Source organism: Thermobia domestica, chromosome 9 (assembly GCF_964235325.1).
Source record: "Thermobia domestica chromosome 9, izTheDome1.hap1.1, whole genome shotgun sequence".
Classification (NCBI taxonomy): Eukaryota; Metazoa; Arthropoda; class Insecta; order Zygentoma; family Lepismatidae; genus Thermobia; species Thermobia domestica.
Window position 1 is genome coordinate 20,014,037 of NC_137462.1, and position 26,155 is coordinate 20,040,191.

General features: G+C 34.5%; 2 protein-coding genes across 3 annotated transcripts in view; one reads left to right on the forward strand and one right to left on the reverse strand.

Annotated features, from left to right (window-relative positions):
* The window catches only part of LOC145694448 (DNA oxidative demethylase ALKBH2-like), an 859,325-nt gene that overhangs the window by 318,862 nt on the left and 514,308 nt on the right, over positions 1 to 26,155 (reverse strand). The window lies entirely within an intron of this gene.
* LOC145694446 (uncharacterized) overlaps positions 1 to 26,155 on the forward strand; it is a 164,725-nt gene that overhangs the window by 66,257 nt on the left and 72,313 nt on the right. Inside the window, exon 2 of the mRNA XM_081770687.1 lies at positions 19,265 to 19,334. Within this exon, the coding sequence (XP_081626813.1) occupies positions 19,271 to 19,334 (64 nt within the window). The 5' untranslated portion in view covers positions 19,265 to 19,270. The remainder of the gene's footprint in view (positions 1 to 19,264; positions 19,335 to 26,155) is intronic.

The following is a 26,155-nucleotide window of genomic DNA, read 5'->3' on the forward strand; positions in this document are numbered from 1 at the left end:
ATGTTTCATTTCCTCCGTTAACCGTTTATTCAAAACGGAAGTAGTTCAAATTAGCCATTTCCGGTTTCAACGTTTATCGCCATAGAACGAAAACGAGAACAGATAGCGGGAAGCGGTTTTCTGCAAACGGTTCAGTGTCTCAAGGCAACATACCATAACTATCCACAACATCTACCAAAACCGAAAGTAGCTGAAATATATTACAACTTCCGGTTTCAATATTGATTTCCGTGGAGCAAAAACGGTAAAAGATATCGAGACGCAATTTTTTGCAATCAAGCCAGCTTTCCAATAGTACGTTCCATCTCCTTCCTTAATTCTCTACTAAATCCGGAAATGGTTAAGATTATCCATTTCCGACTTCAACATTTATTGCCATACAACAAAAATCGTAATAGATAGCGCCAAACTGCTTTCTGCAATCGATTTATTGTGTCAAGAGAACTTACTATCACAACCCGCAACATACTATCGAAATCGGAAGTGGTTGAAAATCAAACTACTTCCGGTTTCAATAATGATTTCTGCAGATTAAAAACCGTAAGAGATATCTAGATGCAGGTTTTTGCTGTCAAGAGTCCATTTCTTAACTTTCCACGAATTATCATAAAGTAGCAACGTAAAATTGTAAATAAAATTCATTTCTGATTCCAAATAACAAAATTAAAACGCAACAACAACAAATAAATACAAACACATACAAATGAACATGGAGATAGAGAGTAGTATTTTTATTTAGGTATTTGCTGCTGAATATATTACAACAGAAAGGAGTTCTTCGCTCTACAGTAATTTGCATAAGAGTAAAATTGCCCAAACGTAAGAAAAATTATGTCAACTAAAATTTGTGTCAGTTAAATCTTCTGCGATTGCTTCACTGTTATTATGCTTCCTACTTCCCTTCTTCAGTTATTTTCAATACCATATTTGATAATTACTTTATTGAGCTTCATATTATTTCATTAACATAAACGCAATGTACGAATTTTTTTCCCTTCACACAGTAGCCTAAATTTTATACCCAATCCATTTGTATATACATACCCACACCATAACTAGAGCTGTCCTTAATTTTTCTTTTTATAAGACCAAATGCTAGCGTTTTCACCTTCATCTCGGAAAATATTTCGAAAATTTATTATTTAATTGTTGATATTTGACGTCAATGCGTATTTATTCAACTGTTGGGACAGAAAAATTGGGAAATTGCGTCAGTTTAATCTAGCAAATGATGCTCGTAGCTACTAAGCTTTTAACAGTATGAATATTAAATACGTGTATGTGTTTTACAAGCAGTAAAAAATGATAAGATTGTATTTCATCATTAAAAATTGCTGTCACAGTTTCTTCGCACTTCTGTCAAAAGGAAAGTTTTATTTAGACTTTGCCTGGGACAACTCCACGTGTGGCGAAGTTTTTTTTTTTTTTTAAGTAACCGGACACCTGTCAAATTGCGTTCTCGACTTTTTGCTTTTCTCAAAATAGTGTAGAGCCCCTCGCGGCTAAGCGGTTAGCGTATGCGCCTTTGGCGTAGGAGACCCGGGTTCGATTCGTGGTGGGAGTTCATGTGGTTCGGATTCCAAGTTAAGCTGCAGTTCACGTCTCATATAGCCTCCCGTATGGTGAAAGGGACGCTACACTGAAATTCAAATCAAAATCAAAACAAATAAAAAATAGTGTACATATCATTTTGAATTTAAAGACAGTCACATGGTGGACAAACACCGTGTGCGTAGATTTCCTCGGGATTCTCCCGTTCCCTCCCACTTTCTTCATTCCACCATTTCATTCATTACTCATTATCATCGTCTCCTTTAGCCTTTCCGGCATAACCGTGGGACGTAAAACTCATTCATTTCAAAGACAGTCACAAAGATAAAGAAGATTCAATTTTGGGGAAAGGTAAATTTTTATTTTACATTACTCAGACATAATTGATTGTATATTTGTATTTATGTTCTTCGTCAGCAGTGAGACTATTTAAAGCAGGATATACAGTTTGAAGTGGACTCTGAACCTTTTAGAGCATTCGATGCTATACCACCGGGAATTGAACCAGGAATCTTGTGCACACATGCTAGCCATTAGACCAGCCATAAATACTAAACCATGGACAACACGAAAACTAATTAGACCTATAGTTACTACAACCGAATTTTACATGTTGAAAATCTGTCTTTTATCAGTGAATTGAGGAGCAAAATGTAAACGGGATTCCGCGTGAGTATTTTTTAAAAAACAAAACATTTTACATTGTATGATATAGAAAACGCAGATGTATTATCTTCTACTGCAGAAACTCACCAAGAATTTCTCTTTCTACTGACAGTAAAAATTGATTCTCATGTTTCCCACTCATGCACAGAAGGGTTAAAAAATTACCATTTTCTCATTGGTTTAGTAAAAATACTTTAAAAAAGGACTCAATTTTACTATTATTACGTTTATTTTGAATTACTTATTTTTTCTAAAGAATTCGCTGTCGTAATTACACTGAGGAAAAAAAGAAGCTAATTTTTAGTCTAGAACAGGGTTTCTCAACCTGGTAATCGCGAAGATTAGCGGAAGAGTTAAATATATTAAAAATCTAATACTAGAAAATATTTTTAAATATTATTTTGAATTTTGTTCTGATAGGTATACTTTTATTTTTATACATACTGTTAAGAACAACAACAACAAAAAAAAAAGTCTACTAAATATTTTCAACAGGTGCAGAGTTGTTCAAAATTCAATTTAAATGAAAGAGGTACGATATGAAACTGATTAAAACTGCATATTGAAATACCAGAAAATACAAATACAAATGCTACAAAACTGCATATTGAAATACAATTAAAATTGAAAGCTAATGAGATACCTGAGCATGGTGTGATTTCACTAGTGCGGCAGTGTCCGATTCGATCTTCGTGAGGCGCATTTTTAAGACATTTTCAACTGATAAGCGATTTCTTGTCTTTATTCTAATGCTTACCATGGAAGAAAAAAACACTTTTGCACAGGTACGATGTAGCAAATGGAAATAATACTTTATGGATTCAACTTAGGTACTATTATAGAAATAGAAGAATATCGTGAGATCTCGGCAATATGTATACTAAAAATCTCACACAAGCGTATTACAAACCAGAAATTATAAGGAGATCGCTAGCAAGAAGTGATAAAATGGGAATCGTGATAGGAACTAGATTGAGAACCACTGGACTAGAAAATCGGGAGAACAGAAACTTGGCAGGATTCTGTGTTACACCCAAGACTCTCTGTACCAGATTATGTACGGATTTGTTGCATAGACAGGAGTAATCTGTACAGCCTCAAATAGAAGGAAAAAATCAATATCCTTTGTCGCCACGGACAGGACACAGAAAATCACTGTTAAGAGTCTTCATCCCGGCGAAATTAAAATACCGCTAATTTTACAGTAATTATGTGATATCTTCAAATAGATAAAAGATAATCGAAATGTGGAACAAGAGCGCCCTAGGCAATATTATTTTGCATGAGAAACCGTTATCACAACTCACTTATCTGCTTTCGATTTCGAGCCATTTTGAAAATCGGCATTTATTTTCGCGTTTCTAAACAGCTGAAAATGGAAAGCCACTAGGTGACTTGTGATAACGGTACCTCACGCAAAATAATATTGTCTAGGGAGCTCTTGTTCCATATTTCAATTATCTTTTATCTATTTGAAGATATCACATAATTACTGTAAAATTAGCGGGATGAAGACTCTTTAAGTACTTTGAAAAAGCATTATCTGCTTGTGTGAGGACACTATAGAGTACAAAAAGTTTGCACATTACGGATTTTCTATGATTGCAGTTCTCCTGCCATGGTGGGAGCTACGCCAGGAAAGCTGCATGTAGCTGGATTTTCCTTCTAAATGTGCTCCGTGTACTACAGCCTTATCGCTGTTACTTACATTAGAAAAAGTGTGAATAATTTAAAAGAATATTCTTAGTATATTCTACGGATATTCTTTGAAGACAAATTATCAATAGATATTATTTTGTTACCTTATTCTTGGCATTCTCTTTCGAGTAATTGCGCGCAACTCCTATGCGAGCAACATGTATCGCGCCTCTTATTAGGTATCGCCAGTTAATTACCCACCACACATTCGCTGATACGAGCACATTGTCGAACTCAGGAGCTACAATGTGGTCTTTGAAATTTTGTAAAACAGCAATTGCTTTTCCCTATTAGGTGAAAATAATGCATTTTAGGCTGATTCAAGGCCAGAAAACCATAAATGTTTCAATTAGAAAAATCGACATGAGTCTTAAAAAGTTTTTCAATACTAATATGTTACTGGTGGGCGAACTCATACGACTAATATGATCGGATAATTTGTAAGAATATAGAAAAGAATATTTAAGAAAAAAAAACTCAGTCACGATGGAGTTTTTCCGGAATATTGTGGTCAAGTGACGGCAGGGAAGCTTCCCTCCTTCCTTGGTTGGTAAGCAACATAACTGAAGCCGTCTTCAACACATCTCATCACAGCTTATGATCACGACTTGGAAAACATTTTTTCCCCTGAGAACATACCACGAATTGGTGTAATCTCGGAACAACCTTTTATCACGTCTTTTCCAGAGGTCGTTGAATCGCTTCTTTTAACTGTCCGACTACAGGAAACAACACAGCTTGGAATTCTCCAGAGAAGAACCACCTAAGATATATATATGACGGACGCCATACTGATAGCAAAACGACAACAGTTGAGTAATATTCTCTTCTATCGATTATTTCATTATTATAAATCTTTATAATAATAAAATCCAATTTGTCTCCAACTAAATTTGGATCAAACTAGAAAAGATTTAGGTTGTAGGTTTTTTATAGGCCAAGTAGAAGATTAAAGGGTGATATATGCAAATGTATATGTACCAAAGTATTATTATTATCATTATTATTAGGTATTCTGCCTTTCGGCAGGTCCTGGGACTAATAAGGATTTTTTTTATTACTCAATTTTAGACCAGATTTTGGCCTGGAAATGTTTCTTCCACTTTTGTCAATCTTCAGCTTTCTCTTTTAACTCTCAATATTTTCTCCTATCTTTCAAATCATCGATCAGCTGTGTTCTTCTTCTTCCTATTCCTGGCTTCCCTTCCATCTTTCCTTCTATGGCGGTGTGAAGAAGACAATTTCTTCTCAAGATGTGTCCAATCCAATTGTCCTTTCTACGAAGAATGGTGGCTAGAAATGTCCTCTTCTCTCCTATCCGTTTTAAAACATCTTCGTTTGTTGCTCTTTCTGTCCATTTTATCTTCTCCATCTTCCTCCAACACCACATTTCGAAGCTCTCCAAATATTTCTTCTCTAACTTCCGTAATGTCCAAGTCTCTGAACCATACAGTTCAATGCTCCATATATAGCATTTGACCAACTTCTTCCTAAGTCCAATATTGAGTCTGCTAGTTAAGAGTGATCTTTTCTTGTTGAATGCTTCATTAGCTATGGCAATTCTTGACCTGATCTCTTTGGTGCAGTAAGCCTCTCGTGTAAAAATACTTCCCAGATACTTGAAATTATCGACCTCTTCAAGTTCTCTTTGTTTACTCTGATCCGTAAGGGCGTGTTTCCAAGGGATATTCTCATGACTTTCGACTTTTCAATGTTAATTTCCATTCCATACAGTTTTCCAGTGTCAACTATTTTGTCAATCATCTCCTGTAGTCCTCCTTCGGTTTTAGCTATTATAACCATATCATCTGCATACCTGATCTTGTTAATGATCTGCCCTCCAATCTTGAAATCTCCAATTCCCATTAATGCTTCCTTCATTAAACATTCACTGTAAACGTTGAATAATTGGGGCGATAAACTACATCCTTGTCTGACTCCTCGTCCAATCTCCACACTATTGGTTTCTCCTTCATTCAAGCGCATCTTCACTCGTTGTCCTATGTACAGGTTTTGAATGAGTCGTCGATCTCTCCAGTTTTAGTATTTTCAGAAGTCTCGTTCAATTGACTCGGTCGAAATCTTTTCGCCAGTCGATGAAGCACAAATACAACTCTTCCTTTACATCAAGAATTCTTTCTGATATAATTCTCATCAATCCAATAGCATCTCTGGTGCCTTTTTCTTTCCGGAATCCAAATTGATCTTCTTCTAGCCTCTCACCTATCTTACTTTCCAGCCGCCTGTTCAGTATCCGTGCAATGAACTTTCCAGTGTGAGGTATCAGGCTAATGGTTCTGTGATCGCTGTATTTCTTTGCTTGATTTTTCTTGGGCAATGCAATCATTGTAACATCAAGAAAATCTTTTGACCATTCTCCACTCAGGTAGATCTTGTTAATAAGTGAAGTCAGTACTTACATTGCGTTGTCTCCTAATCCCTTGAGCAAATCTACTGGTATGTCGTCTTCTCCAGTGGCCTTTCTGCTTCGCATGTCTTTGATTGCTTGTATTACTTCACTTTTCAATATACTGGGTCCTTTTTCATCATCATCCACCTCTTCCTCTGCTTCGATCGCAATATCTTTGGGGCGGTTCTTCTGATCATACAGACCTTTTATGTATTACTCCCATATACTAAGGATTCTTTGATGGTCAGTGGTTACATTACCTTGTTGATCTTCGATGCCGAAATTTCGTATATTTTTGTTAGCTCTCCCTCCTAATTCTTGTGCTTTCTGGTACATCAGATCATATCTGCCGCGCCGTTGAAGTTCCATTATTTCTTCACATATCTGCTCCATGTACATTTCTTTGGCTTTGTCCGTTTCTCTTCTCAATTCATTATTCAGCCTTCTGTATTCATTGATGTCCGTGTTTCTTGCCCTTTTGCGTTCCTCCTTAAGCATTGCTTCAGTTATTGTAGGTAAAAACAATTCCGGATGCATTGGCGGTTTGTGTGTCGGCAAATTTCATGTTTTGAAAACTGTATTTAATTTAACTACATAGTGAAGTTTCGCATACAATCTTTTGGAATAGTACTCAGAAATGAGAAAGCAGGCTAAAAGTTCAGATACAAATTTAAATAGTAAGTGCAGTCTGACACAGTCCTACTGCTGAAAAAGCACGTACTCAGACAAGAAAAGACATACAATGCTATTTAATATCGCATTAAACTTCAAAAGAGGAAATATTTGGATTCTGAAAATCGTTTGTTAACTTTCGATCCAAGCCTTACAGTCATATTTAAGATATGTAGATCCAGGACCACGAAACCAAATAAAAGTAGAAATAAAACAGAGGAGAGTCTTGAGAGATGTCACAACGGCAATATATATATATATATATATATATATATATATATATATATATATATATATATATATATATATATATATATATATATCGCTATGAGCTAGGAAAAAAAAGCTTATAGAACGCACTAATCCTTGTATACAAGAATTAGGAGTTGGGCATGGGGTTTCGGAAACGATTTCTGGTAAAAGTGCTTTGAAATTTGAACTAATTATAGTGGTTTGGATATATAGTTCCATATCTCATATAGCCTACATGCTGAAAAGACATTACACTCCAATTCGATAAATCAGCCTAGAATTAGGGTATTAGATAAGTTTTCTTAAAAAATGCAGAAAGTGAGCCAAATAGTTTTACAAAATGAAATTATATGAACTAATAAGTGTTTTCAACACATGAACTAATAATTGCTTTCAACATATGAACTAATAATTGCTTTCAATATATGAACTAATAATTGCTTTCAACATATGAACTAATAATTGTGTCCAAACCTTTCATACTCTCTAAATGTGGGTGCCTAACAATTATGATGTCATAAACTGTGCACCCAAATTTCTGGTCTATAAGAAAAATTTTGGAAACTGTTATTAGTTTATCTGCATTTTCTATATTTCTGCTATTTTATATTACTTTTAAATTACTGACTAATATTCAAAATAGTGGAGATCAACCTATAAACATGTGTAAAAGTTGTAATATTTTCATTGAGCAAGTTGTCTTACATGACGTAAGAAAAAGTGAAAATTTTTGGCATTGTTACATCGTGTGGTCAAAATGTCATACTTACACTCACGGAAAAAGGAAAGAGAGAAAAGAAGGAGAGGAATATATGTTTATGTGTTAATATGTGTATGTGTATGTGATGGGACTCAAAGGCCAAGGCTTTGGTGGATATATTTCCTCGGTCATACATACATGCATACACATAACACACTCTTCGAAGCACATAAAAGAAAAATTTCACTTTTCTTTTCGTTAACATCTCTGTGACATATTCACATATTATTATAAACACCTGCCTATCTCTCTCTCTCTCTCTCTCTCCAAGTTACTTTCACCAATTTTCGAGTATCTTCTTTCTTTCTTTTTTATAAATGTGTTTTTGTTTTAGTTCCTCATTTTGTTTGTTAATATTCGGAAGCAAAATTTATTCAGTTACATCACTAATACATTCATACATTCATTTATATTTTTACCTATACAACAACAAAATTGGAAGAATACTGTTTATAATGGATGGAGAATTGTTTGTAATGTTTCGTGGAATAATTTCTCCCAACCTCCTCGTACTTCAGTCCAATCTACAAGTAATCTAATAGAGCTCTTGCTGCTAGACATTGTATGCGTTATGTACTCTCATATATAATCATCATTATAGGTATTCTATCAGTATTGGCAGGTCACTTGCTGTAACTGAGAAGCTTCCATGCTCCAATGTCTTCCGCTAACATCTCCGTCTTCACGTACGATTTTTCTGTTTTGATATCGTCTATTAATTGTAGTCTACTTCGCCCCCTCCCTCTCTTTCCTGCCACCATACTCTCTAGCATGTCCCTCATGATACAGTTTCTTCTTAGCCAATGTCCCAACTAGTTTCTCTTCCTCTTCTTAATAATATCTAAAATTGATCTTTTCTCCCTCACCATTTCTAACACCCTCTAATTAGTTTTCCGCTCGATCCAGCTAATTCGCTCCATTATGGGGCCGTGGTGGCTCAGTGGTAAAGCGTTCACCTGTGCTGCATGAGGTTCTTGGTTCGATTCCAGCTCGCGCCAAGTGAGCTTTGTGGTGGACAAACCCCGTGTGTGGGGGTTTTCTCGGGGTTCTTCCGTTTCCTCCCACTTTCTTTATTCCACCATTTCATGCATTTCTCATCGTCACCGATTCCTTTAGCCTAGCCGGCATAAAAGTGGTACGTAAAACTTAAAGATTTCAATTCATTTTCACTCCATTAAATCGGTATATAGGCAGGGTGCGAATTGGCGGGGGGATGCCAGGGATTTCCTCCCCTGACAAAAACCTTTCCCACCCTGGAGAAGGAAAATTTTATACCTGGCAGGGATAACTTTTCCCCCTCTGGAGTATTTTTAAGTGGACATAAAGATAAGTGGGTCTACTTTGCGTAGCTAACCTAAATATTACTTGAGTGAAAATTTATGAAAGATCTCACATCTCAACTGTTTTGTACTTGTTAGTATATATATATATATATATATATGGGGGAAGGACTGGGTGCGCATATGGGTGAAATTCATCCCCCCCTGGGAAAATTTTTCAATTCGCACACTGTATATAGGGCATAATCTCATATATAGGAAACGAAAAAGAAAAAAATAAACAAAATATTTGTTGTATAAAGAACACTTTTTAGTAGAAGTTTTTTATGTTTATTTAAATATTGACAAGTCTATTTCTTTTTTGAAAGTTTCCTTGCGATGCACCTTAGAGAAGTGTTAAAGCTCTCCTATTTTTATTTTGCGCATTCCATTTTCCGAAAATTATGATATACCCATAATACATATTTTTTCAGATCACTTTTGGTAGTAAATATTTCCTACCTGATTAATTGCATACATAAAAAAGAATAAACAATAAACGAAGCGTTTATCATATAAAGAACTCTGCTTTCTAAACAGTGACAAAGTTCATGACATTGCAAAAAAAAAATTGGTGTGCCTCAAGATACTGTGTTAGGGTCTCTTATTTTTATTATATACATTAAATCTGCCACACACAACGAAATACTCAAAATACTTATATTTTCAGACGATTTTCCCGGAATCTAAAATAAAAAAAAGCATAGCACTTTCCTAGTTTATAATAGTTTTAGATCTTTCCAAACTTCATAATTTGCATTACGTAATACCTGTTGAAATAGATATTTGCTAACTTATTATTTATCTATAACCATTTACTAGAAATAACCATCAATTTTTAGCAAAATCTCTAATCGTAAAATTTAAGATTTCTAAAACAGATTTCGTTCTCCAAAAATTGAGTGAGGCTGAAGAGAGAGAGGCCTTCCTCCTGGGTCACCGGCAGATTTGATAAGTATCGTTAAATTGGCAATTTACATTAAAGGCAGCAAAATATATATATTTGCTACACTTTATTCTTTATGATTTTATTATAAAATCGGTTATTCGTAAAATATTTACCTTAGAACATTAACTATTATCTATTTTAGAAAACGGTTTCTTATAAGTTTTGATATTTAGTTTTTATTTTATTATTGAACACTACGAGGTACGATTATTAAATGACGATTCTTTGCCATTAATATACTTCGACTTATTGGACTGCCATCTGGTGTCTGAAGAACACACTAGTTGGCAATTATACTAAAATTTCCAGCTAGTGTTTCCAAATTAGTTTTTAATGAGCAGGAGAATAGAGCAGATCACCTGACAATACACAACGTATGATCCTGGACTAGGCTTTCTTTATTAAAAGTCATAAAGAAGGGAGATAAACAGAAATAAAATGAATACGGAAGAAGGGAAGGAAAAAAAGGCAAATAAAGATGAGGATGAGTGGTTGACAAAATTTGAAGCACAGGAAACAGACTCTTTCGCTGACAAGTTATATTTTAAAGGTTCATTAACATCTGGACATAGTTTAGCGGTCATTACAACCAATAATCCTGGTAGTTAAAAAAAAAAAAAGTAAAAGTAAAAGAAGTTGTTAGAAGAAAGAATGCTCTGCAAATCTTAGCAAGCTGAGAGCCCTAATTACTGCGAAATTAAAATACTGCAAATTTTACAGTAATTACGTGATATCTTTAAATAGATAAAAGATAATCAAAATGTGGAACAAGAGTGCGCTAGACAATATTATTTTGCATGGGGTACCGTTATCACGAGTCACCTAGTACCTTTCCATTTGCAGCCATTTAGAAACGCGAAAAATAAATGCCGATTTTCTAAATGGCTGGAAATCGAAAGCAGATAAGTAAGTCGTGATAACGGTATCTCACGTAAAATAATATTGTCTAGTCAGCTCTTGTTCCACTTTTCGATTATCTTTTATCTATTTGAAGATGTCACATAATTACTGTAAAATTAGCGGTATTTTAATTTCGCCGTGATGGGGTTTCTTTCTGTACTGAACTCGTATCATCTTTCTCTATATCATGGGTTTTGACTTATCAGCGGGTCACGAGATACTTTGTGGTGTGTCTTGGTTCTCTCTCTCTCTCTCACCCTGTTCATCTCTCTTTTTTAAATGGAGTTTTGTTTGAAAACTAAACGAAAAACTACCATGTAAAAATGCAATAGTTCTACAAATCTTACTTACTAAAAATATATATATTTACTTTTTACATTGTGTTCGTTTGCTGCAATTTGTCCTGGGTTTGGTACGTAAATTTTTTTAGTGTTGGTCTAGGATTCTGAATCAATTGATGAACTCGTATTTGAATTAAATGACAATAAATTCAGTTACCTGCGTTTGATGAGAATTGATGTGCTGACCTCACATCAACGAACTAATACTTACCTAGGTATGTGACCTTCCCTTTTCCAAATGTTGTAATACATATTTTGGTTACTTTTTTCGTTGTTCTTCCTGTCACGTTTTTTTTTTTTTTTTTTTGTACTGAGCTATTTATAGAAAAATGTTATTTAAAATGGCCAAGAAACAGGTGTTCGTTTACATGGAAGTTTTTTTTATGTATAACTTTTTTTTTATTGTTGTCTGGTTTTACTGGCTTTCTGTTTTCATGTTACAAAAGATACATTTCTGTGAATCATCAGATTCAGTTCTAAAAATATGGGACTGTATCAGGTGGGTAGGTATCTAACCCATTTGCCTCTAACACCTGCACTTTATTTAAAAAAATCTACAGAACCCAGATTAACATGTTCCTTTGATTCACATTTTGTGTCCTTCGCTGCTTCTTTCAAGCTATGATAAGTTTTCTTTTCATTGGACATCTGGACTCAATGTAATATATAGCGAAAGATACAAAAATATTCTGTGGAGGCATTTTTTTTTTTTTTTTTTTGTCTCCTACCTTTGAAAAAGAAACTAAACAGTGACCAGCCAAATTAATCTTCATTGCATGACATCAACCAGAAGAAGAGATTGGATTAGAAGATGGGTTTACAGGAGAGGAGGACATTGTCGGGGGCGTCTTAAGTCATCGCCCCCTTGGCACGGGAGATTTCTCTCGCAGTAGGTAGTGAGTCGAAGGCTGTCAAACCGCCAGTGAAAGTGGTCAGTTATTCAAAGTGGGTATACGAGTTTAGGTGCCTCCGATAGAGGAAAGTTGGCGGGGAGGGGAGAAAAGGCACATAATATAATACGTGGAAGATTATATATCGTATTAATGATAATAACAACAACTTATTTTCTTCCTCCTCACGCATGTGCGTGTGATAGCCTCCTAGTATCTGTTCCTTTTTTCGTCACGTATATGTTTGTTCCCTAACACGCAATTCAATGCGTGTAAAATATGCGTATACATAAATAACATCCCTTTTCTATGATTTTTTTCTCTTTTTAAGGAATGGTGTTCTTTCTGAATATATAACTTAGGTAATACTGCAATAATTTATTACATATTTCAAATTTTCTATTGCGTTTTATGAATGATATTTTTTGTTAAAATTCGTAGTGGTTGAATGTAATATTACAAAACAGCCTTTAAAAAAACAATCCTACCTCAATCTGTTTAAGCGAGTCATATGTAAAGGACGTGCAATAAAACTATAACTATACGATAAAAATATAAGAGCTTTGGCCTTGGAATCGAATCTCTGCATAGTAATGCAGTAAATATATATAGGACTCTGTTATTTTAATGAGTAGTGCATTTTGCATACATGTATATACGACATTCTTTTAAAAAATATTTTTTGTTTAGTATAATCTTGTTTTCTGTGGCGGATTTTGAGGGAAGTCAGATCGGTAAGTCTGAGCCAGAAAATTGGTTCTCTTTTGTCTGATTAATCTCACCTATTATTTCCCCAGTATTAGTAACCTAGTAATCTGTCCAGATGGACTGAGCTACATTGCGGTTGTATATTTGTTGAAGGACAAAATGGATTCAGATCTTAAGGTTGCTTTAAAGGATAAGATTTGCCGATAGATGGCACTACAGTCTTCGTATCTCTCCCATGTAATTTTTATCCTTCACGAAAATTCACGATTTCTCTTACAAATTCCAACCTAGAGACTTTAAATTTTTAGAAAAAGAACTTCATAATCTATTGAAGGTAATAATCCGTGACAATTTTTTATTTAGAATTTTCTTCAATGTTGAAATGGCTTGATTGTTGAAATGAATATCCAAACCTTTAACAATGGAACTGTTTCAATAATAAAGAAAATTCTAAGTAAAAAATTGGCACGGATTGTTCCCTTTGATAGGTTATGAAGTTCCTTCTCTAAAATTTTGAAGTCTCTAGGGTGAAATTTGTAAGAGAAATTGTAAATTTTCGTGAAACGTAAAAAATTACATGGAAGAGATACGAAAACAGTAGTGACATCTATCGGCAAAACTTGTCCCTTTACACTAACCTTAAAGAAGGATTCTGAAAATACTCAAAGGTTTCCAGTTCATTTTGTTCCCAATTACATTAAGAAAGAGACTATCATACCATTTTGGCTATCTAGTATCACGGCATTATCATAATTTATATCACTGTTTACCTGCTTTTTGGGGGGGGGGTTGTTTTATATGTTGAGCGCAAAAAAAATGTGGAATTATATATGAAACAGCCGACTGAAACAAGGAGGAAGTTAATTAATGCGTGCCCGTATATAACTGCTAATTTATCTATTAATCTTATCTTTCATTCTTTCGCTGCATCCACTTTTGCTATCTCTTTTCACAGCTTTTATTTTCCTTTTGTCCTAACGGGATCATTTCGCTTGATAAATCTTACCGAAATAACAATAAAAAGAAATAATCATAGGTAGAGATTACGAAGAATGTACAGTTTGAAAACGTAAGTTCCAACATAACTCATAAGAAGCCAGTGTGCCTCAGGGTAAAACACTCATCTCGGGAGAAAAAGGAACTTACGGTAGATACGCATTAAGTGTAGATAATATGGTGTCCGTGCGTCTTCTCGAGTTTTCCCGTTTCTCTTTTCACTAATTCTTCAATAAATTTTGATTCCGATTTTCATCCATTTCATTTAGTCTTCTGACAGTCACGATATCAGAGCGGTAAAGAGCTCGCTTCTGATATGATAAGTCCCAGGTTTATTCCATGTGCATGTGTGGGTCATCTCAGGGATCATGGTCTTCTATTATTAACATTTATACATTGTTTCTCTTTACTCTAATTCTTTTATCCATATTTATTTACATATTTTCATTACACTCATTATTTTATCAATATTTTCTTACACTTCCACTGTACACTGATTCCAGAATCATATTCATTTACACCTCTTCACTGCACTGATTACTTTATCAATATTTACTTCCATCTTCACATTACGTTAAATCTTTAATCAATATTTACTTATATTTCCTGATTACTAAATCTTTTATCAACGTTTACTTACATTTCACTACACTTAATCTTTCATCAATATTTACTTCCATCTTCACATTACGCTTAATCAACATTTATTTATATTTCATTTATTAACATTTACTTGTATTTCCTCATTACACTAAATCTTTTATTAATGTTTACTTCCATCTTATTATACTAAATCTTTCATCAATATTTACTTCCACCTCCACAATACGTTAAATCTTTAATCAACATTTACTTATATTTCCTCATTACTAAATCTTTTATCAACGTTTACTTACATCTCACTACACTTAATCTTTCATCAGTATTTACTTCCATCTTCACATTACGCTTAATCAACATTTATTTATATTTCATTTATTAACATTTACTTATATTTCCTCATTACACTAAATCTTTTATCAATGTTTACTTCCATCTTATTATACTAAATCTTTCATCAATATTTACTTCCATCTCCACATTACGCTAAATCTTTAATCAACATTTACTTACACCTCCACATTACGCTAAATTTTTATCAATATTTACTTACATCTCCTCTTTACACTAAATCCTTTATCAACATCTTCTTACATCTCCTCATTACACTAAATATTTTATCAACATTTACTTATATCTCCTCTTTACACTAAATCCTTCATCAATATTTACGTAAATCTCCACATTACGCTAAATCTTTTATCAATATTTGCTTCCGTCTCCTCATTACACTAAATCTTCTTTTAACATTTATTTATATCTCCTCATTACACTAAATCTTTTATCAACACTTACTAATATTTTCTCAATACACTACATCTTTTATTTATTTATTTATTTATTTATTTATTTATTTATTTATTTACATCTCCTCATTACACTAAATCTTTTTTATCAACATTTACATACAAATAATTTTTGGCAAGGGCTGTATATTTTAGTGTTGTGCTAAACGAACAGTCCACTGATATTTTTGGCTAAGGCTGTGTACTTTTAATGTTACGCCAGATCAACAGTACACTGATATTATTTTGGCTAGAAGGAAGTGTTTTTAGTATTGTGATAGATTAACTGTGCACTGATATTTTTGGCTAGGGTTATGTGCTTTTAGTGTTATAATACATTTTCAGTTACTATATACATCTGATATTTCGAACCAGGATACTTTGGCAGGACGTTTCACTCTTTCCATCGGTAGAAAGTATCTGTCAAGCGTAAAAGCCATTTGAATTTCATTTCTATTGGACGTATTATTGATGAAGCAATGTACTATATTCAAATATACTATACATTAAGATTGAATACCTATGCAGTTGTTATTGTAAAAATATGTAATACCAAATATAATCTTTAGAATATTACAAGGTGGATAGGCCACACACACACACACACACACAAACCTGGGACATCAGAACAAAATGCTTTTAAATTGAGACTGTCTTGGTCCAAACGGGAGGTATGATAACCCTAATTATATTCATAGTACGCCGATATATACCAAACATTACTGAAAGAATTAGAAACGGAGGAACAATTTGAAGGATATTTAGTATCTCTGCTTAAGATGCTGTAAATACTGTAAACGTGAATTAAGGGGGAAAATATTTGATTTGAGAGTGTCAGGAAGAATGTTACAGTATTCTTCAGGTGTCTACCGTAAAATTACGAAATGTTCTCGATTTATCATTAAATTACATTATTTTTTATTTAGCCATATTTTCGAAGAGTTTAGTCATTTCTAACTATATTCTTTACGTCGTTTGGCTAGTTTCTGATCGGCTCCTCCTGACAACAGTGTCCACAGATACCCATCCCAACTAATCTTGCCACATGATGGCAAATGTATAGCTACACAATATGTAGCCTATTTGATACTTCCCTTTGTTAGGACAAAGAGAGATGGCAAGCAAAGGTTAGAAGCTGACACTGAAGAGTTAACGCAAACAAAAAACAGCCATACAGTTACTATAATGTGATGTGCGTTTGATATATTTACGAACAAAAAACGAATGAAAGAAAAATGAGAAAGTAACAGCATAACGTTTAGGGAAACAAAAAGAATAGACGTCCCGTTATCACATTAGTAACACTGAGATTCTCACTCTCATCCCTTGTAACGGATTCTCACAGCATAAGAGATGTGAGAAAATAAATCACAGTTCATGCTGACACTCGGCGCTTGCATGGTCAGATTGATGAGATATTCACAAATCGCTACAAACTCAAAAAAATCCAATATACTTGAGATCCTTATTTGCTTTCTTCTCAAATGAAAATGTTGTTTAATAACCATCGTCAATTGTAACAGTATCTTGTAATTCCTATTTTGAATTTACCCTACTGAGGCAAATTCTTCCCAATTATGTCATAACTCATTTCGTTTCTCCTTGGGTAATTAATATATCTCCACTATCATCTTTTCGTACTTGTCGTCTTTATCATCATCGTAATAGGAATTGTGCCATTATTGGCGGGTCACTTCTCGCAAACTAAAAGGTTTTCATGTATCATTGCCTTAGGTAACTTCCTCGTTTTGAGGTACGGATCTTCTCTCCTAATACCGTCCATCGACAGTAGCGACTTTAGTTTCTCCCTCTTTTTCCTGCCATCATAACTTCTACCATGCCCCTCATGATACAGTTCCTTCTCCGCCAATATCCCTATCAGTTTTCCTTCATTAAAAAAATGTGATTTTCTCCCTTACTATTCTCCTGATCGTTTCCGTTCGATCCAGGTGTTTATCTTCATTCTTCTCCGCACTCACATTTCGATAGCCTTCAGTTCTTAATTGATTTCTTTTTCTCGTTTTAACTATCTCAAATATTATTTTTTAAATCTTTTTTTTCAATTCACGCAGGTTTCTCCATTTTTTAAAATCCAAATTCAAATAGGGGCACGGTGGCTCACTGGTGGCGAGAGCGCTTGCCTCTGGTGCGTAGGGTTCGATCCCGAGTCAAGTATGTTTGTGGTGGACAACATCGTGTCCAAGGGTTTTCTCGGGGTCCTCCCACTTTCTCATTCTACCAATTTTTCCATCATCATTCACTTGCTTTAATCATCCTCTCCCTTAGCCTAAACGTCTCATTTTCATTTCTCTAAATTCAAATACTTCACAAGAGGATTGGGTTGAACTGGATTAGAGTTTAGCGTCTCTTTTTAGCAGTGAGGCTATACGAGACGCGAATAAATACCTTAACGTGAGATCCGGACCACATGAGCTCCCGCCGTTCATCGTACCCTGGTATCCCACGCCAAAGGTGTGTGCGCTGTCCATGCAGTCACGAGGGTACCCTATTTCACAAGAGAGATATGGTAACTCATTGATAGATCGTAAATTTTGAGTGTACTCCTATTTTTGGGTAGAACACTCAAAACAATTCAACGCTACTGAAAAATGTTTATATATATATATATATATATATATATATATATATATATATATATATATATATATATATATATATATATATATATATCTGGACGGATCCAGGATTCTCTGAGGGGGTTCACCAATAACTACCAGTTCAATTGAATTAAATTTGAGTTTTTTTATAATACCTTTAGGCATCTGCGATGTGAATGAGGAATTCATTTGGAAATGTTAAGTGTCTGCTCTCGATGAATTCTTTTCCTTCAACCTTTAGAAAATTGACTTAAACTATTGATTTTGCAGAACTCACTGCTAGCTTCTCACTTTAGGTAGTGTATATTTACAACGAAGGGGGGTGCACGTGCACCTTTGCACCCCCTAAATCCGGCCCTATATATATATATATATATATATAGTAACTTAATAGTCTCCCCATTGGTCTAACGGTTAGTGGGCGTGGCTTTGATGTACGAAGTCTCAGTTTCGATTCCCAGTGTGAAAGAATCGAACGCATTTCAATAGTTCAGATCCACTTTAAAATGTAGACTTTGTCAAATATGGCCCTGCTTCTGACAGATTAAATATAACAAATCAAAAGTAAATCTGTACAACAAGCTACCTTATCCATAATACTCTTCATATATGGAGAACATCATACAACGGCCACAGTTGGTTAGGACTATACAAAATCCGGATTTGAAAATCGAAAATTAACATCGACAAAATATCAAAAAATTTAATCAATATATCAAAATATCGAAACACATCGAAATAGAAATATCGAATACTGATGATCGAAAAATATCGCAATTTTATATACCAAAATATTGTAAAAAAAGAAATATTGAAAATATCTAAATACAATAAAAATATTTAAATATCGAAAAATCGCAAAATCGAAATCGAACATACATACATACATACGTATAATATATATATATATATATATATATATATATATATATATATATATATATATATATATATATATATATATATATATATATATTGATTAATAACATTTTCTGATAACGATATTTTAAAGGTCGATTAATACTTATATATAGAAATATCACACACCCCTACTAGCTAGGAATGAATGCTTTAGAATTTTAGATTTTTGTGTAGAAATATGTAGAAAATGTATGTTTTTTAAAAAGGAATGTTTGAATTGTCTTGCAGGGTGCCATGGGGCTGCTGTGGGTCATCCTGTGCCTACAGCTTTTACATCAGCTCCCACAACGTTCTGCTGGTAAGTTCAATCTTAAAGTATAACTATTAACTTAAACAATATTGTTGGAATGTAAATAGGAAATAATGTTCTTGAAATAAACAGTTGTTAATAGTAATCGACAGTATTAAGAATGACGTTGTGTACATACCATAACTACTTATCATTTTACATTGTTTAATAAATGTAGACCGAAAATGAAATCCGTGCTAAGTGCGAAAAATGGGAAAGTTCGGTTTAATATCAAAATGTATCTAACACTACTCAGAGTAAGTCGTGCGACCAGTACAGAAGTAAAATTTGGCCTTTTTCTATGTTCTCATTTTGGCACTTAGCACGGATTTTATAGTCAGTCTACAAATGTGGTTGAAAGTGGAGAGTATTATTGTCTGGTACGTTGTGTTACGGAAATTTGTACGTAAATATACTGTAAATAAATGTTGAACATTAGAATTATATATATATATATATATATATATATATATATATATATATATATATATATATATATATATATATATATATATATATATATATATATAGGGTGCCCCAGGAGGAAGGAGCAATATTTTGGGAAATGGTAGTATGGGCGATTCTAAGCAAAAAAGTTCATATGAACCTAGGCCCTAATCTCAACGGTTTGAGAGCTACAGGTTGTGAACATTTTTTTTTTTTTTTTTACTTTATATTGATTATTGCTCATCCTGTAGTTATTCTACACAGATGGTACATAGCAGATTTGAAAGGTGATGAAATGACCTTTCCAATGATATGCAATACGTGGCAGTGGTATCTTTGGAAGAGAAATTGTTGAGGGATATTTTGGAATCAGTGTTACCATCCAATTTCTTTTAGGTAACCTTAACTTTCTCAAATTTCCCTCAATAGCTTCCCTAATGTTCTATTTCAGTAACTTTTGCTATAAAAGGGCATTAGAAGTGGAAGCTATGTGTATATGTGACATTTAGGCTTATGGTGTATATCTTACGACCGGAGCCAAAATGTATAAAAAATCCCGCTGGAAAGCACTCAAATTTGAACTCTTTATAGTGCATCGTATTCCATTTTAAATTAGGTTCACGCCTCGTATAACCCAGTGGTCAAATACCAATTAACTAGCCAATTAGATATTTATGAACAGTTATTTCCCATGTGTGGCTAGTTGAAGACAGCTGTTCAATTTAACCACTGAACATGAGGACAAAGATTTTAAAATGAATCTTGATTGCTTTGCTTGTTGATTTAGCATAATTTTTCAATATCGAGGAGTCCGAGAAGTGGAGCACCAGCCTAACATGGGGCTCGAACCACATGCGTTTCCTATGGATATCAACACGCAAGTCGAAAATTTCTCTTGTTTTACGTGTAACGGTTATATACTTTGTTCGACTTTCAGCTTTCAGTTTAGTATCCCTTTCAGCAGTAAGGCTATATGAGACGTAGGTCTTCAGCTTAACGTGCGTTCTGAACCACATGAGCTCGCGCTGGAAATCGAACCCAGGTCTCCCATGCCAAAGACACGTATGCTTACAGTTTATTCACTAGGGAGCTCAGTTATGTACTTTAGGCTAACAGATATGGATGATTAGTACATGATTACAAACTCAATTGATGAAATGAAAAAGTGGAAGGAAAGAAAAGAACTTCTAGAAAACTTATTAATTAAATTTCGAGACCTTGCTTCTTAGTTAAATATATGGGTGAAAGGAAATGGCAGTACAACATAGAAATTAATGAAAAACTAATAAGGGAGTTCCTGAGAAATATGACAAGAGTTGGTCACTCTTACTACACCTAAATGGTTTCAAAGTAGTCATTACATAGAATAGACTCAATATCGCTGGAAAGAGAAAAACCGTTTTAAACTTAGAGGTAATATACATTTATATATATATATATATATATATATATATATATATATATATATATATATATATATATATATATATATATATATATATATATATATATATATATCTATATTGCCCTGGTGTGGTCTGTAAACACACACCGTAGGAAGCCGAATATTTACTGGCTTCATGAATACCAATGACCGCATTAGCTATGCAAACTTAGAAGTAGCAGACATTAACATAACAGACAGCAACAATAACAAGATATCAGACGGGTTCGTTTGTATGCAAAGAATGTGTTCAATAGCCACTCTAATGTTTGGCGTGCATACACACACACACACAGAGGATGTGTAGTAGTAACAGTGTTATAATGGACATGCATGTATCTAAATATAATTCATTGCAACACATACTGAAAGAGAAGTAATGTCAGTTTGAGAAGCAATAGCTAAACATGAATATAAGTAATAAATAACATGTCATGTAGTTTTAGTACCTTTTATAAGGGCATTAATCGCGAGACACGGCCAATAATAGCATTAGATAAATTTAACATTGTAATTCTAATTTTTCATCAATAATATTCTTAACTTAGAAAGAAAAGATGGCTTTGCTTTTTTTACATATCGCTATGATTGCGTTGATATCCTGATAAAGGAGACATTTTAATGACCACATTTTTGGATCAAAAGATCCAATATATTTCAGTCAAATTTTTTTCTTGTAGGCCTTATATTAGGAGAACTACATATAATGTATCCAAACCCAAACTATCACTGGGAGGTCCGGGTTCGATTCCCGGCGGGAGCTCATGTGGTTCGGATTCCACGTTAATCAGTAGGTCCACGTCTCATATAGCCTTGTTGCTGAAAAGGGACGTTACACTCAAAATCAACTCAACCCAAACTATCACTTAACTCACTCGTCAGTATAATAAGCTTATTCCGTAGAAAATACGAAAACTTGATTTAGAGACGGGGCCGCGATGGCTCAGTGGTAGAGCGTTCACCTCTGGTGCTAGGGGTCCCGGGTTCGATCCCAGCCCCCGCCACGTGAACTTTGTGGTGGACAAACACCGTGTGCGTGGATTTTCTCGGGGTTCTCCCACTTTCTTCATTCCACCATTTCATTCATTACTCATCATCACCGTCTCTTTTAGCATAACCGTGGGACGTAAAACTGAAAGATTTCATTTCATTTTTTTTTTTTTGATCTACAGACCGTTCAAAACTTTTGTCGCCCCTGATCCGTAAACTAATTATTGGTCAAGATGGCAATCTTTTGATCCATTTTTGGTTTTTCTAATTTTCTTGTTACTATATAAGCTAAATGACTTAACACAAAGATATATAGAGAGTAGGGGACACCGTAGTCTCGTGGATAAAGGGTTGGAATCACGTCCGCGTGGTCCCAGGTTGAATTCCCGACGCGTTTTTCCCAATTTTCGGCGTCCGCCCAGTGTCGTAAGAAAAAATGGAGAGTCACGTGAATAAAAGAAAGCTTCTGACACGCCTGTCAGAGACAGCACGCTGAGTTGCTAAACTTGACGCAGTTCAGCCCGTTGCTGACAGATGGCGTTGGAGCAGCTTAGGCCCACATAAAGGGCTGTTACGCCAAGCGGTTTTGATGTATATATATATATATATATATATATATATATATATATATATATATATATATATATATATATATATATATATATATATACGCACTATATGCACTGTTTGGACGATGTAGATGTAGATGGAAACATAAGTTCGATGCATTATAAACTTTAAGTTTACAAGTAGTATTTGCGTAAATGTTAAGAGTATCTGTGTCATTATTACATTCATCACACTAATTAATTGTGTCACCGTTAGAAGATGACAAAGAACATAGATACGACTTACTGCACTAAATTAAAGATTGCCCATTAGTATTGGAAACGAGCGAGAAACTTTTTAAAGCCACTGCTAGAACGCTTATCTCTGGTGAGTGAGAACCTTGGTTCGATACCCGGCCAAGTCAGTTTTTGGTGGATACAGTGTTCGTGGGTTTTCTCGGGGTACTCCCACATTCTCATTCCACCAATGTTTCCAATCATCATTCACTTGGCTTAATCATCCGTCTCCCGTAGCATAAAAGGCATAATCGTGGAACGTTAAACTAAAAGATTTCATAATCTTTAAGAGCCGTAAAAACGTATTTCTCTCTCGATTTTGTCGAAAATTACGCATGCGAATTTAACCTCAAGCAAGTTATTTTGTTCATATCTTCTTAGACAATATTATAGTTTAAAAAAAAATTAAAATTCTAAAATTCATCGTAATTTTGGGCTATTAACAATGGCATTTTAAAACACATTTTTCTGACCAGAACAAAATGAATTATTTAATAATTATACGATTTTTGTTACAGTTTCAAGGACCTAACGTCCTCTTCATCAGACATTGAGAAAAGACAGATGACAGCAAATCTTATATCTTCCTCAGCCCTTTGATCTATCTAGAGGCTGAGGAAGATATAAGATTTGCTGTCATCTGTCTTTTCTCAATGTCTGATGAAGAGGACGTTAGGTCCTTGAAACTGTAACAAAAATCGTATAATTATTAAATAATTCATTTTGTTCTGGTCAGAAAAATGTGTTTTAAAATGTTATTGTGATTATCCAGAACCATGCAGTATATTTATAACAATGGCATCTATGACGCCCTGGTAAAATGATCCAGGGTGTCTACTGAGTTTAATTTTCAAAATTCCAGCATATTTCCAGTAAATTCAGTATAACTATCAGCAAAATTCCTGTACCTAATACAATGATTTTTTTAAAAGTTCTTTAGGAATAATCACACTCTCGATGATTTCAGGTTTGTAATTGTTTTACCGTCAAAAGAATATTTTATTTTTAATAAATTTAGTTGACTGATTTTTTTTTTAAAGTGATTTTTTAACACTTTTTAAAGGGCCTCCCAACTTCCGTTACAGCTCTCTACTCCACCAATTGCTTTAAATGTCTAATTACAAAAAATATACAACTCTTGCTTTGGAAAAATTTACAATCTCAATGGATACAAAATTGTTTCTAAGATTATTAAAATGATTACAAAAAAGTATTGTTGACAAATTATCAGTTTCATGATTTTTCTAGTATGGGGATCAAAATTCCAGTATTTCCAGTATCAAAATTAAATTCCAGTATAATTCCAGTATTTCCAGTATCAGTAGACACCCTGATCGCACGAAGTCGTGAAGCTTGACCTAGACCTACCAATAAAACGCAAAGCAGTGTCCCGGCCGTCAACTCCCATCCATGAAACTTTGCTAGTCTTGTCTCACGCTATACGGAGAACATCCTCTGAGGATACAGTGTTGTCCGATAGCCGCTACGTTTCGTTTTGTCGTTGTTTTATATTTTTGCTATTATTATTATAGTTACCGTTTAATGCGAATAGCTGTTAGCGTTCGCGTTATAATTCTTTAAGTGCTGGTTTAATTGTCGCTCGTTCACCATGTTCTTTAAGTTTGGCGACGTTGTTGGTGCACTTTTGCCGCTTGCGTTCGGAAGGCAGCTCCACGCATCGTACTGAATTCTTCCGATGGATATCATGTGGTGCGAAATAGTTTTGTGATTGGTGTAGAACATAAGCTTCAGAGTCGTCGCGGTCACTTTAGTGTCGTAATGAGGACTTCCATAACAGCACAGTTTTCAAGGGCGCCCATGTTGTGGTTTCCAAGGGGGGGACAAGTATAAGCGACATTTCAAATGTAGTCTCAAATTTTGCGGTAACTATTCTAAAATATCTATTGGGTTTTCGATCTTCCGAAGCACAATTTCCTTTCAAGCGGGGAGTGAGCGCCTCACCTTGCCCTCCCTGATGGGAGCCCTTGACAGTTTCATCTTATTAGATGGAGTGTTTGTCGTACATCATTTTTTAGCATTATATAAAAATGTAAAGTTTGCTTTTACCTTCTCGAAAACTAAACATGAGCTTTTACATTCAACCATATCACTTTGTTCAGCACTATCAGATCTATCAATTGGTATCTGCCTCATCATGGGGCATTTATTGTTCGTCAAACACTAATAATATTGTGGGAATGTTGGAAATCACAGTCACCAGTAGCAAGGTCTCGTTAACAACGTTATGTGATACAGTAGCATAAAGGCATTTTTTTAAGCGGAATAGCAGCACAAGTACGTTCAATTTCCCGCTTCATATCAATCGCGTTCCACGGTTTTTACGGCATACCTTTAATGTACCCCAAAGGTAGAAGTCTATGGATGTTAAGTCCGGAGATCAAGAAGGCCATCCACAAATCCCTTTTGCTCTATATTTGGAAGCGTGAGATACTAGAGCCGTGTCCTAGGGGGTGAGCGGGGCTACGACCCGGACACCAAAGTGGGCGCAAAATACGGGAGTAAAAAAGAAAAGAAAAGAAGGAAAGAAAAAAGAGAGAGGAAAGGAAAAATTACTTGGAATATTTTAGATCAACTGCAGTTTCTTTCAACTAGTTTTGTAAACAGATCAGTTCAAATTACCTAGGTATTATGTACCTTAATACTCTTTCTACTTTAGGAACTGGTCCTATAATGTTACTCATGTTTGGAAAATGTATGTGCACATATAAATGGGAGGAAAAACAGGGTTTATTTTTGAAAATTGCCTTACCTTTCGCCTATAAAAATACTTAAAATCAAGGAAAAACAGGGTTTATTTTTGAAAATTGCCTTACCTTTCGCGCCAACTATGTCTGGCATAATGATGAAAATGAAGTAGCACACAATACTGTCGGAAGAAAAGATGTCTTAACTCACTCTCACACCTGTGTGATTCTAGCCCGAAAAGAAATCGCGTCAGAAATTTTAACAAAACGTGGTAGAAGAATGTGTGCTACGCAACCCATTCGTTTTATATACACATAACCAATTTTTAAGACTTACTTTACAAATAAAGTATGTTTCATCAACCGGAAAAGACGAAAACTAATTGTAACGTGATTTTC